This window comes from Canis aureus, chromosome 32, assembly GCF_053574225.1.
Source record: "Canis aureus isolate CA01 chromosome 32, VMU_Caureus_v.1.0, whole genome shotgun sequence".
In the NCBI taxonomy this organism is placed as follows: domain Eukaryota; kingdom Metazoa; phylum Chordata; class Mammalia; order Carnivora; family Canidae; genus Canis; species Canis aureus.
Window position 1 is genome coordinate 40,387,890 of NC_135642.1, and position 15,711 is coordinate 40,403,600.

The 15,711-nt window shown below is 33.2% G+C and overlaps 1 protein-coding gene across 10 annotated transcripts in view; it reads right to left on the reverse strand.

The window, feature by feature from the left end:
• The window catches only part of MYO9A (myosin IXA), a 263,829-nt gene that overhangs the window by 204,120 nt on the left and 43,998 nt on the right, over nt 1-15,711 (reverse strand). For all 10 annotated transcript variants that reach the window (XM_077881727.1, XM_077881730.1, XM_077881731.1 and 7 more), the window contains exon 3: nt 700-794. In XM_077881727.1, coding sequence (XP_077737853.1) covers nt 700-794 — 95 coding nt within the window. The remainder of the gene's footprint in view (nt 1-699; nt 795-15,711) is intronic.

Below are 15,711 nucleotides of genomic sequence, written 5' to 3' on the forward strand. Positions count from 1 at the left end.
TAAAACTATTCTACGTGATACTGTGATGGTGAATACACATGTCTTTAGACAATTGTCAAAGCCCACAGAACATACCATATAAATCAAACACAACAATGCAAGATGTTATTTATTAATAAGAGAAACTGGAATAGGGTGAAGAGGTATAATGGAACTCTCTGTACTTTCTACTCATTTTTGCTGTGACCTAGGATTGCTCTAAAATTAAAGTCTATTAGTTGTTTTAAAGTTAGAAAGAATATTGCTGGCACAACTAGAGGTACTCTGATTACAGACTGTATAAGAAATGTTATTGTAACAAAATTAAATTTCTTGAATAAAACAGCATTACATAGGAAAACTGTGATCCCTGTGGGGAGTCAAATTATATGCCCAACTGACTTAAAAATAATCTTTAAAAATGAATGTATGCATAATACAGAGAGAGAAAGCAAATGCAGCAAATTGTTAACAATTAATAAATCTAAGTTATGGACATATAAGCGTCAACACTATTCTTTGAAAAAAAAAACACTATTCTTTGAACTTTTCTTAGGCTTCAACTTTTCAAAAGAATAAAAGTTTAGAGAATAAAAATGTAATGTAGACACCAATGTCACTATTCTCATTAAAGAGTAAATGAACAATCTATGGATCATGAAGAGACAAGGGTAAAAATATAAACATACTTCAAAGTCTGCTACTGCTACTGCTACTTACCCAAGTACAGTGCCAGTTTCTTGGTAATTTACTTGAATAAACTTGCCAAAACGACTTGAATTGTTATTATGAGCTGTCTTTGCATTTCCAAAGGCCTGTCAAAATAAACAGTTCTCATTAATTTCATTTTAGAAAGTGGAAAATCTTGCTTAAGTTGGCTCAAAAAGACAAAATGCAATTCCCTTTAAGTTCAGGTAAAGTAAAAGAGTAACTAATAACTGAAATAAAACCAAGTAGGAAGTACTTTATGCTTTTCAGTAAAATGAATCTTAATTTTAAAAACTTAATGCTCCTTAAAATTCATTTAACTTTTATATTTGAGAACCAGTAAACTTTCTTAATATATTTCTATGTTTTTTTGTTTTTTGTTTTTTGTTTTTTTAAATTTTTATTTATGATAGTCACAGAGAGAGAGAGAGAGAGAGGCAGAGACATAGGCAGAGGGAAGCAGGCCCCATGCACCGGGAGCCTGACGTGGGATTCGATCCCGGGTCTCCAGGATCGTGCCCTGGGCCAAAGGCAGGCGCCAAACCGCTGCGCCACCCAGGGATCCCTCTATATGTTTTTAATTCTTGCTAAATTAAATAGGAGCTAGAAACAGAATAATTACATCAAAATAATTGCAATTTGAGACAGAATAAATGAAATAAAATTTCACTACATAATGTACTATACTTTAACACATCAACTTAAAACAAAACTACAATACTATTTTAAAAAGAATTAAGAATATATAAGCTGCCTGAATTGTTACTGAAGTACACACGATGCAATAAATATTACCCAGCAATATAAACTAGTACATACATCAACATTGATGATTATCGAAACATTATATATGTTGAAGAAACCAGACTCAAGAGTACATATTGTAATATGAAATTTTAGAAAAGGCAAAACAGTAATAAGAAGAATATCAGAGTTGTCTGGGAATGGAGGCAGGGTTGGAAAATGCCCAAAAGTGGCACAGAGAATAATAAAAATATTCTATAGCTTCATTGTATTATGCTGGTTATGTAAGTGTACATGTATATTTATCAAAAATCATTGAAGTATAAATTTTAAATGGTTATATTTTATTGTAAGTTAGATATCTTAATAAAATTTCTTTTTTTTTTTTTGAAGATTTTATTTATTTATTCATGAAGCACACAGAGTCAGAGACATAGTCAGAAGGAGAAGCAGGCTCCCTCCACAGAGCCTGATGCAGGACTCGATCCCAGAACCCCAGTATCACAGCCTGAGCCAAAGGCAGACACTCAACCACTGAGCCACACCTAAGCTCACCTCCCCTTAATATTGAAATTTTTTTAAAATAAATAATCCCCAGTTGAATTCACACATTAAACAATTTGAATGAATCTCCAAGACATGCTAAATGAGAGAAGCTAGTATCAAAATTTTACTTATTACTGTATGATTCCATTTCTGTCACATTTTGAAAAGAAAAAATAGCTTTGGAAAACAGACAAGTAGTTCCAATGAATTACAGGAGTATGGGAGGGAAGTTAGAGGATATGAAGATAAAGAATAGTGTGGAGAAGTTGTGAAACATCTTTGTATTCAGACTGTATAGAGATGGTTATACAAATTAATATGTTTTGAAATTCACAGAATTTTACTGATATTTTAATTCTATTTAAATTTAATTCTTTTAATTTTAATATCTAAATCAGTAAATCATTAAAAAAAATTAAGGCCAAAAAAAAGAATTTCTAATATGAAAATCTGAAGATATTTATCATAAACCAACACACACTACAAGGAACATTAAAGGAAACCCTTCATGCAAAAGAAGAATATCATATTCAAATATGGATCAATGTACAGAATGGAGACAGCAGAAATGATAACTACAAAGGTAAATATATAAAGTATTTATTACTTAAATCTCTTAAAAAGATCACTGAAACTTAGATAAAATGATAAAGATCTCTGAAAACCCTCTCTTCTTAAGAGAAATAAAACTAAAAAAATTATCCAAATCAACTTTTTGATGATTCTAGAAATTAACCAAAAGCTTACAATAATCCTTTGTAGGGGAATACATAATCAAGTAAAATAGCCAAATCTCAGTAAGAAAAATAGGCATTATGGCATTTTAACTTACCCAATTACCATCTCCCTCTCTCTAGTTCCATGCTGAAGAGATATGCAAACCCTGTTTAAAAGGCAGCCTAGAAGCCATTGAAGGATCGAAACAGGGTTCTAGCCAAACCCCCATCCCACAGGTAACTGTATATGGCATTTCCCTGGAAAACTTCACTCAAAGAATTATCTTTATTCGACCTAACTTGGAGATCACTCACAAGAGACAGGCTTTCACCCATGTATGTTTGTTAAAAACAATCAGAGACAATCATTTAAACACTGCAACTGCTTAACATAGCAATAATAGAATGAGGCAAAAAATGAGGTAACCAAACAAAAGGAAAACATACTGAGTAACTTGTACAAAAGGGGCGTTTAAATTTCTAAAATATTCCAGGGAACGTAAAAGGTGTTATACATGTGCAGGACTGTGCACATGCCCAGAAATATATACAAGCTCAGTAAAAAGCTGGAATCTCTAGTTGATATTTAAGCTCTATATAAATAGGAGGTATAAAGTAAGGCAGATTTGATAACTGCCTGGTTAAATGCTGACAAGTACCCAAGGAGCACATAGAACTTCACAGAAAATACTGGGATCCTTATTGCTTTAGGACATTAAAAAAAAAAAAAAAATCATTGTCCAACCTGACCACTAAGCTAAATGAAGAAAGAATGTAAAGACCTCACAGGAAAAAGAACAGACTTTACATAATTATTTCAAGTAAGTCATGGAACAACCAAATAGCAATAACAAAATAACCACCACTAACCTGGGAGAAGGGAAAAGTCCCATTTCCAGAACTGCCACACCATATTAAAATAAAAATGCCCGCTTTTCACCAAAACATTATAAGACATGCAAAGAAGAAAGAAAATATGGACACAGGAAAATTTTATAAAAGCAATAAATAAAAATTATCCCTAACAAAGCCTAGATGTTGTACCTCCAAAGCCACAACACTGTATCAGCTATTTTAAATATTTTCAAATAAATAAATAAATACCTGAGTGAAGTAAGTCAGTCGGAGAAGGACAAACATTATATGTTCTCATTCATTTGGGGAATATAAATAATAGTGAAAGGGAATATAAGGGAAGGAAGAAGAAATGTGTGGGAAATATGAGAAAGGGAGACAGAACGTAAAGACTGCTAACTCTGGGAAACGAACTAGGGGTGGTAGAAGAGGAGGAGGGCAGGGGGTGGGAGTGAATGGGTGACGGGCACTGGGGGTTATTCTGTATATTGGTAAATTGAACACCAATAAAAAATAAATTTAAAAAAAAACATTAACATAAAATGGAAAAATAAATAAATAAATAAATAAATAAATAAATAAATATTTTCAAACAACTGAAGGAAAATAATGAAAAAGATGCCTTAACAATAGAGAAGGGGTAGAAATTATAAAAATTCCAGTACTGGAAAGTACATTAACTACAATGAAAAATTCATTGGAGGGGCTTAGGTAGAGATATAAGCACATAAAAGAATCAGCAAACATGAAAAAAAGAATAGTTATTATAAGCAGTGAAAGAGACACAACACATACTATATATAAGTTCCTCAATAAGCATAACACCTAATTTCTCCAAATAAAATTAAGAATCAAAGATAGTGGAGTTATATATTCAAAGCACTGAGAAAAGCCTGTCAATCAAGAATTCTGCGTCTGGTAAAAATACTTTTCAAAATTAAAGGAGAAATTAAGACATTTTAAATAAAGAAAATCCAAAGAATTCATTCAGCAGATGGGCTTTACAAAAAATAGTAAATGAAGTAATTCAAGCTGAAATGACAGGATACTAATGAAGAAAATCTACGTAAAGAAATAAAGACCACAAATAAAGGTAAATGCAATGTAAAAATAAAACAGCGTATAAATATTTTATTTATAACTTTTTCCCTCCTACCTGACTTAAAAGACAATTCCACAAAACAAATATAAATGTATTTATGGATATACAGTATAGAAACATGCAATTTATATGAAAATAAAAGCACAAAAGAGGGAAAAAGGCACAGAGCTACACAGAAGAAAGTTTTTGTATATTATTGAAATCTGGTTGGTAGTAATTCAAGTTGAATTGTTATGCTAATTGGAATGCTCAAGAATACCACTAAAAAAATTACCAAAAAAACCCCAAAAAGGCGCAGCGGTTTGGCGCCTGCCTTTGGCCCAGGGTGCGATCCTGGAGACCCGGGATCAAATCCCACATCAGGCTCCCGGTGCATGGAGCCTGCCTCTCCCTCTGCCTGTGTCTCTGCCTCTCTCCCTTTCTCTCTCTGTGACTATCATAAATAAAAAATAAAATAAAATAAAATAATAAATAAAATAAAATAAAATAAAATGGTATGCTAGAAAATATCTCCTTAATATAACAGAACGTAGTAATGGAAGAATATAGGATATAAAAAGAATATTAAAAAAACAAATAGCAGGGGCACCTGGGTGACTCAGTTGGTTGAGCATCTTACTCTTGATTTCAGCTCAGGTCATGATCTCAGGGTTGTGAGAAACAGCCCCACATCAGGCTTCATCCATGCTCAAGTGAAGCCTGCATAAGATTCCCTCTGCCCCCTCTCCCAACCTCATGCACGCACAGGAGTGCGTTCTCTCAGGAACGGAAAAAAATAATAAAATAACAAACAAGTGGCAGACATATCTGACATTATCAATAATTACATAAGCTGTATACGGATCAAACATTTCAATCATAAGATAGATAACTGGCAGAACAGAGTTTTTTTTTTTTCAAGTGATCCAACCCCATGCTTTTCCCAAGAGACATACTTCAGATTCCAAGTTACAAATAAGTTCAAAGTAGTTCTTTATCTACTTTAAAAATTGAAACTTTGGCTAAAACTTTCCTGCAAACATATCAGATAAAGAGCTAGTATTCAAAATTTATAAAGAGCTTAACAAACTCAACATCCAAAAAACAAAAAATCCAGTCAAGAAATGGGACAGAAGACACAAACACACATTTCTCCAAAGAAGACATACAAGTGGCCAACAGACGCATGAAAAAATGCTCAATATTACTCGGCATCAGGGAAATACAAATCAAAACCACAATGAGATACCACCTCACACCAGTCAAAATGGCTAAAATGAACAACTCAGGAAACAGCAGATGTTGGCAAGCATGTGGAAAAAGCAGAACCCTTACCCTGTTGTTGGGAATGCAAACTCGTGCAGCCACTCTGGAAAACAGTATGGAGACTCTTCAAAAAGTCAAAAATAGAGCTACCCTACCACCCAGCAATTGCACTACTAGGCATTTATCCAAATGATACAAACATAGTAATTCAAAGGGGCACATGAACCCCAATGTTTATAGCAGCAATGTCCACAACAGCCAAAATATGGAAAGAGCCCAGGTGTCCATCAACAGATGGATAAAGAAGAGGTGGTATACACACACACACACACACACACACACACCAGAATATTACTCAACCATCAAAAAAGAATGAAATCTTGCCATCTGCAATGATGTGGATGGAACTAGAGGGTATCATGCTAAGTGAAAAAATCAAAGAAAGACAAATATCATATGATTTCATTCATATGTGGAATTTAACTAAGAAAACTGGATGAACACAGGGAAGGGGAGTAAAGATAAGATGAAAATTGAGGGAGAGGCAAACCATGAAAGATGCTGAACTCTAGGAAACTGAGGGTTGCTGGAAGGGAGGTAAGTGGGGGGAATGGATAATTGGGTGATAGGCATTGAGGAGGGCATCTGATGTAATGAGCACTTGGATGTTCTATACAATTGATGAATCACTAAATTCTACCTCGGAATCTAATAAATAAAAAAAAATTTAATAAAATAATTTTTTTAAAGCCTTCCTGCAAAGAAAATCACAGGCCTGGATTGTTTCCTATCAATCCTGACACTGATAATGGAGGAAAAAAGTTCTACACAAACTCTTCCAAAAATATAAGACATCCCAACTCATTCCCATGAGGCCAAAATTATCCTGATACCAAAAAAGAAAAAAAAATTAAAGAAAACTATATTTCTCATGACCACATATCAAAAATTCTGAACAAAATTTTACCAAACCAAATCCAGTAATACACTAAAGGATAATACATCATGACAAGTGGTGTTTATCCCAGGAATGCTGAAATGGTTTACCAATCAAAAAAATCTATTGATATAATTTACTATATAATCTATTTATAATTTATTTGATTTAATTTAACAAACTATTCTTTGTAAACCATATGACCATCTCAAATAGACAAAGAAAAAGCACTGACAAACTCCAACCTGATTATCCATTCCTGATAAAAATTTTAAACAGGGGATCCCTGGGTGGCTCAGCAGTGTAGCGCCTGCCTTTGACCCAGGTCATGATCCTGGAGTCCTGGGATCGAGTCCTGCATCGGGCTCCCTGCATGGAGCCTGGTTCTCCCTCTGCCTGTATCTCTCTGCCTCTTTCTCTGTGTGTCTCTCATGAATAAATAAAAAAAATAAAATCTTTAAAAAACAACTCTAAACAAAGTAGGAATAAAAGGAAATGGCCCTCAATCTAATAAAGACTACACAAAATCAATAGCTATCATCCTAGTTAATGTTTAAAGCTGAATGCTTTCTCCCTAAGACGAGAACATTGCTTTTTTACCACTAGTATTCATATTGGAATAATCAGTGAAATCCACAAGGAAAAAAAAACAGATTGAAAGAAAAGAAATAAAACTAACTTTTTATTTACAAATATGATTTCCTATATGGAAAATCCAATGAAAACTTTAAAAAAAATCAAAATATTTGTATCTAGCCAGTTTGTAGAATACAAAATCAAAGTGCCAATATCAACTGTATCTCTATATATTAGGAACAATTAAAAACTTTTAAATACCATTTATAAAAGCATCAAAAAACACAAATATAACTTACCATAGATGTTAAAGTTCTCTATATTAAAAACGACATACTGCTGACAGAAATTAAAGGTGACCTTCATAAATGGAGAAACAAACTTCTTCATGGATCAGATGACTTACTATTGTCAATTCTCTCCAAATTAAACTACAGATTTAACACTATCCCAATTAAAGTCCAAAAAACCTTTTATAGGGAAACTGATAATTTAGTTATAAAATTCATATGGAAGTACAAAGGACCTAGAATATCCAAACAACTAAGCAGAAGAAGGATTAATAGTACCTAATTTCAAAGATTATTATAAAGCTACATAAAGAAAGTCACATTGCCCTATTATAAAGATAAATGAATCAACAGATCAGAAGAGAGAATATAGATATAAACCCACATAAATATGGACAATTTTTTGACAAAGACACAAAAGCACTAAGGTACAGAAAAAATAGTCTTGAAACAAAAAACGGTCTTGAAACAAGTAGACAACCATAGGAAAACAATCTATACCTTACACATACATAAAATAAACTCAAAATGGATCACAGACCTGAATGCAAAACCTGAAACTATAAAACTAATGGGGAAAAAAAAAAAAACCACATCTTTGCAACCAAAGTTTTTTTTAAATAGGACACCAAAAGCATAAGAGAAAAAAAATGAATAAATTGGGCTTCTTTATCAAAATTTAAAATTCTGCTCTTCAAAAGGTACTATTAAGAGAGGGTTAAATCTGAGCAAAATTTCACCAAGGAGGTGAAAGATCTGTACAATGAAAACTATAAGACGCTAATGACAAAAACTGAAGAAGGCACAAATAAATGGAAAGATATTCTGAGCTCATCAATCGGAAGAATTCACAGCATCAAAATGTCCATACTACCCCCAAAGCAATCTAAAGATTCACTGCAATTCCTATCAAAATTCCAATGGCATTGCTCACAGAGGTAGAAACGATAATCCTAAAATTTGTATAGAACTACAGAAGACCCCAAATAGCCAAAGCAATCCTGAAAAAGAAGAACAAAGCTAGAGGCATTACACTTTCTGATTTCAAATTTTATTAAAAAGCTCTAACAATCAAAAAAAAAAAAAGCTCTAACAATCAAAACAGTAGAGTACTGGCATAAAAACACACAGATTAAAAAAAAAAATAGAGTGCCCAGAAATAAACCCCCACATACATGGTCAGTTAAAGTGGGACAAAGAAGCCAACAATATGTAATGGAAAAAGGACAGTCTCTTCAATAAATGGTGCTGAGAAAACTAGACGGTCACATGCAAAAGACTGAAACTGAATCCTTATACCACATACAAAAATCAACTCAAAAAGGATTAAAGGCTTAAACATATGACCTGAAACCATACAACAACTAGAGGTTAAGAAATCAGTATTGGAGATGATTTTCTGGAGATGATATCAAAAGCAAAGGCATCAGAAGCAAAGATAAACAAGTGGAACTACACCAAATCAAAACATTTCTGTACAGCAAAGGTAACCACCAACAGAATGAAAAGGCAACATATCAAGTGGGAGAAAATACTGGCAAATCACATACTTGATAAGAGGTTATATCCAAAAAACATTAAGAACTCAAACAACTCAATAGCAAAGAAATGCAAAGAACCCAAATAAAAAATGGACATTCCTTTATAAAACACACACACACACACACACACACACACAAATAGGTATTTGTTCTAGAGAAGATCTACAAATGGCTAACAGGTATTAAAAGGAGCTCAACATTACTCATCACTGAGGAACTACAAATCAAAACCACTATGAAGTATCACTTAATACCTGTTAGAATGGCTATTGTCCAAAAGAAAGACAAGAGCTAACAATTGTGGCAAGGATGTGGAGAAAAAGCTACCCTGTGTACTGTTTGTGGAAATATTAAAATTGGTGCAGCCACTCAAAAAAAAAAAAAAAAAAAAGAAGTATGGTGGTTCCTCAAAAACTTAAAAATAGAAATACCAGGGATGCCTGGGTAGCTCAGTCGGGTAAGCAATCAAATCTTGATTTTGGCTCAGGTCATGATCTTAGTGTTGTGGGATCAAGAACTTGCTTAAGATTCTCTCTCTCTCCCTCCTCTTTAACCCTCACCCCTTGCTCACACACATAATATGTATCTAAAAAAAATAAATAATAATTAATAAAAATAGAAATAGAAATAGAAATAGAAATAGAAATACCCTATGATCCAGCAATTCCACTTCTGGGTACCTGGAGGAAATGAAATCACTATCTTAAAGAGATACCTGCACCCCCATGTTCACTGTATGATTATTAACAATAGCCAAGACATGGAAACAACATGAGTGCCCACAGATGAATAAATGGATAAATAAGATGTTGTATGTATATATGATGGAATACTATTCAGTCATAAAAAAATAAGAAAATCCTGTCATTTGCAACAACATGGATAGACTTTGAGGGCATTATGCTAAATAAGATAAGTTAGACAAAGAAAAACAAATACTGTATGATTTTATTTATATGGAAGGAATCTAAAACAAATAAAACCTATGAAAGACTGGTGGTTGCCAGAGAGGATGGGGAAGTGGGGAATAGGTAAAAGTCATCAAAGGTACAAATTTCCAGTTATAAGATAAATAAGTTCTGAGGCTGTAATGTACACCATGATGACTACACTTACCAGTACTGCATCATATATTTGAAAGTTACTAAGAGAGTAAGTCTTTAAAGTTCTCATCTCAAGAAAAAAACTAAAATTATGTCACGTGATAGATATTATCTAAACTTACTATGGTAATCATTTCTCAATATATACATGTATCAAATCATGTTGCACATCTTAATACAATGATTTATGTCAATTATATCTCAATAAAATTGAGCAAACATTTTTAAATGATGCTCTTCAAAAAGTAATATAAAGAAAGGGTTAAATTTATATCAAACTGAAGGGGCACCTGGGTGGCTCTGAGGTTGAGCGTCTGCCACTGGCTCAGGTCATGATCCCAGGATCCTGGGATCAAGTCTCACATCAGGTTCCCTGTAGGAAGCCTGCTTCTCCTTCTGCCTGTGTCTCTGCCTCTCTGTGTCTCTCATGAATAAAAAAAATCTTTTAAAAATTAAAAAATAAAAATCATACTGAAAACAATCCAAAAGTCACTGAGACACAATAAAAGCAGTCCTAAGAGGGAAATATATAGTAAAACAGGCCTACCTCAAGAAACAAGAAAAAGCTCAAATAAACAATCTAAACGTACAACTAAAGGAACTAGGGGAAAAAAAGAGAACAAATCCCCAGGTGAGTAAAAAGGAAGAAAATAATAAAGATCAGAATAAAAATGAATGACATAGAGACTTTAAAAAGTAATAGAAAAAAAATCAATGAAACCAAGAGTTGGTTCTTTGAAAAGGTAAACAAAATTGACAAACCCTTAGACCCAACAATAAAAAAAAGGAAGGACTCAATATCAGAAATGAAAGAGAAGTAACAATTGACAGCACAGAAATACAAAGAGTTTTAACAGAATACTATAAAAAAAATATATATGGCAACTAACAGGACAACCTAGAAAAAAAATCTATAAATTCCTAGAAACAAATAATCTTTCAAAACTGAACAGAAGAAATAGAAAATCTAAACAGACCCACTACAAGTAACAAAATAAAATTAGTAATCAAAAAACAAAGGTCCAGGACCAGATGGATTCACAGGTGAATTCTACCAAACATTTTTTTTCTACCAAACATTTTAAAGAGTTAATACCTATTCTCATCAAACTATCCCAAAAAATACAAGAAGAAGGAAACCTTCCAAATGCACACATAAGGCCAGCATTACCCTAATGCCCAAACAAGAAAAAGACACCAACTCCATATACAAAAAAAAACTTAAGGCCAATATCCCTGATGAACATAGATGCCAACACCCTCAACAAATATTACCCAACCACATACAACAATACATTAAAAAGATCATTCACCATGATCAAGTGAGACTTACTCTAGGGATGTAAAAATGGTTCAATACTCACAAACCAATGTGATACACCACATCAACAAAACAAACATTAAAAATCAGAGATAAAAAAAAAAATCAGAGATCATCTTGATGGCTACAGAAAAATCATTTGACAAAATTCTAATTCCATTCATGATAAAAACTCTCAACAATGTTGTGTTAGAGGGCATATACCTCAACATAATAAGACTATATATGAGAAACCCACAACTAACATCATCATATTCAATGGTGAAAACCTGAGAGCTTTTCCTCTAGCCTCAGGAACAAGACAAATAAAGCCTCCTCTTGCTACTTTTATTCAACATAGTACTAGAAGTCCTAGCCACACAATCAGATAAAAAAAAAAAAAAAAAAAAAAAAAGGCATCCACATTGGTCAGGAGAAGTTAAACTATCATTATTTGCAGATAATATGATACTACACATAGAAAATCTTAAAGACTCCACCAAAAAGCAACTGGAAATAATAAATGAATTCATTAAAGTTGAAGGATAACAAAATTAATACTCAGAAATCGGTAGCATTTCTATACACTAATAGCAAAGCAGCAGACAGATAAATTGGGAAAACAACACCATTTACTTCTGCAGAAGTAAAAAAAAAAAAAAAAAGAATAAAGGACCTAAGTAAGAAGTAATAAAAAAAAAAGAATAAAGGACCTAAAAATAACTTAACCAAGAAAGTCAAAGATCTGTATTCTGAAACTATAAAATATTGCTGAAAGAAATTGAAGATGACACAAATGGAAAGATATTCCAGGCTTATGGATTGGAAGAATGAGTATTATTAATATGTCTACATTACCCAAAGCAAGCTACAGATTCAAAGCAATACCTAGCAAAATATCAAAAACATTTTTTAAAAAACTAGAACAAATAACAGTGAAATTTCTGTGGAACCAAAGAAGACCTGGAATAACCAAACCAATCTTGACAAAGAAAAAGCTGCAGGTATCACAAATCCACATTTCAACACATTCTACAAAGCTGTAGTAATCATAACAGTATGGTACTGGCACAAAAATGGACACATAGATCAATGAAATAGAACAGAGAGCCCAGAAATAAATCCACATTTATATAGTCATTTAATCAATGACAACAGAAGCAAGAATATATAATAGGAGACAGTCTTTGCTCAATGGTGCTGGGAAAACTGGACAGCTACATGCAAACTGACCACCTTGTAACACGAAAATAAACTCAAATTGGATTAAAACCTAAATATGAAACCTGAAACCATAAAAATCCTAGAATAGAACACAAGTAGTCATTTCTCTGACATCGGCCAAAGCAACATTTTTCTAGATATGTCTCATAAAGCAAGGGAAACAAAAACAAAAACAAGCTATTGGGACTACACCAAAAAACAAAACAAAACAAAGCTTTTGCACAGTGAAGGAAACCAAAACAAAAAGACAACCTGAGAGGGAGAAAATATTTGCGAATGATATATCCAATAAGGAGTTAATATCTAAAATATATATAAAAAAGTATACAACACCAAAAAAAAAAAATCCAGTTAAATTGGGCAGAGGACTTGAATAGACTTTTATCTAAAGAAGACATACAGATGGCTAACAGACACATGAAAAGATGATCTATAGCACTCATCATCAGGGAAATGCAAATTAAAACCACAATGAGATATTACCTTGCACCTACTAGAATGGCTATGATCAAAACACAAGAAGTAACAAATGTTGGTGAGGATGTGTAGAAAAATGAACTCTTGTACACTATTTGTGGATATCTAAATTGGTACAGCCACTATGAAAATAGTATGGAAGTTCCTCAAAAAAATTAAAAATAGAAATACTATATGATCCAATAATTCTACTACTGGGTATTTACCCAAAGAAAATGAAAACACTAATTCAAAGAGATATATGCACTTTTATGTTTACTGCAGCATTATTTACCATAACCAAGATATGAAAGCAACCTAAGTATTCATCAATAGATGAATGGATAAGGAATATGTGGTGTGGATATACAAAGGGACATTATGCAGCCATACAAAAGGATGAGATCATGCCATTTGAGACAACATGGATGCATCTAAAGGATATTATGCTAAATGAAATAAGTCAGATTGGGAAAGAAATACCATAGGATTTCATTCATAACGATCTAGGGGAAAAAAAGAAGAAGAAACAAATAAAATGCAGAGTCAGGAGTGCCTGGGTGGCTCAGTTGGTTGAGCTTCTGCCTTCAGCTCAGGTCATGATCTCAGGGTCCTGGGATCAAGCCCTGCATCTCCTGCTCAATGGAAAGTTTGCTTCCCCCTCTTCCTCTTCCCACTGCTTGTGCTCTTTCTCTCTCTCTTTCTAATGAATAAAATCTATCAAAAAAATAAAACACTTTAAAAAAAAGAAAGAAAGCAAGCAAAAGCAAACCTATAAATAAATAGAACAAACTATAGTTGCCAGAGGGGCACGGGTGGGAGGTTGGGCCTAATGGATGAAGGGGAGGGCATAACAGGCCTCCACTTATGAAATGAGTAGATCACAGGAATAAAAGGTACAGCATAAGGAATCAGTGACATTGTAATAGCAATGTATCAGGATAGATGGTAGCTACACTTGTGGTAAATGTGGTAAACACAAACATGTGGTAAACATAAACGTATTATAAACTGTGGTATCACTAAGTTGTACACCTAAAATAATATAACATGGTGTCAACTATACTCAAAAAAAAAAAAAAAAGAAGAAGGTGGTTAAATCTGGGAGAAAATGTGTACACACACACACACGTGTAGCCACTACACAAAAAAACTTTTTTTTTTTTTTTACAAAAAACTTTCAAAACACAGTAAGAAAACCCAATAAAAAGTTGGGCAATAAATTGTGACAAACACTTCACCAAAGAAAATATGGAAAGGGCAAATAAACATATGAAAATATGCTCATAGCATTAATCACTATAAAATACAAATTAAAACCTCAATGAGATACCACTATATGTGTGTGTGTGCGTGTGTGTGTGTGTGTGTGTGTGTGAGAATGGCTAAAATTTACAGGAACGACTCTATCAAGTGTTACCAAGGATGTGGAATACCTGGAACACACTGCTGGGTGAGAATATAAAATGGTGGGTACAACCACCTTGGAAAAATTTGGCAGTTTCTCAAAAAGTTAAGCATATACCCTATCATATGACCTAGTCATTCCACTCCTAGGTATTTATCCAAAAGACTTTTATAGAGTTTTTATGTGTAACAGCCAAAAAACTAGCAACAACCTATATATATCCATTAATAGGTGAACAGATAAACCAAGTGTGGTCCACCCAGACAGAATTCTACTTAGCAAAAGGAATGAATCACTGACACTAACAACAACACAGATGAATCCTGAAATAACTATACCAAGAAAAGTCAAACATAAAAAAGTACACACTGTTATGATTCCACTTATATAAAATTAGTTTATAGAAATAACAAACTAATGTATAGTGACAAAGTATGTAAATGGTTTCTTGTAGATGAGTAAGCTGGAAACGGTGAGAGAAAGGAATCACAAAGAGCTATGAGGATAAGGATAATGGATATATTCAGTATCCTGACTGTGGTGGTTGGTTTAATTAATATATATACACACGTCAAATTTTATCAAATTGTACATACTCAGTATGTGCAGTTTAGTGTATATCAATTATACTTCACAAAATCCCTTTTAAAAAGTAAGTAATGAGGAGTACCTGGGTGGCTCAGTTGGATAAGCATCTGACTTCAGCTCAGGTCATGATCTCAGGATCCTAGGATTGAGGCCCTTGTAGGGCTCCTCGCTTAGTGAGGAGTCCGCTCGTCCCTCTCCCTCTGCGCCTCCTCCTATTTGTGCTCTCTCTCTCTCTCATAAATAAAATCTTTCAAAAAAAATATTGCCCTTTCCTTCCAATTCTAAAACAAAAATAGTGTATTCTCTTTCTTTTCTACCTTTGGTAAAATTACTTCTAAAACATTATAGAACTAAAAAATTTTTCCCATATTCTCTACATTTCCAAAACTGAAC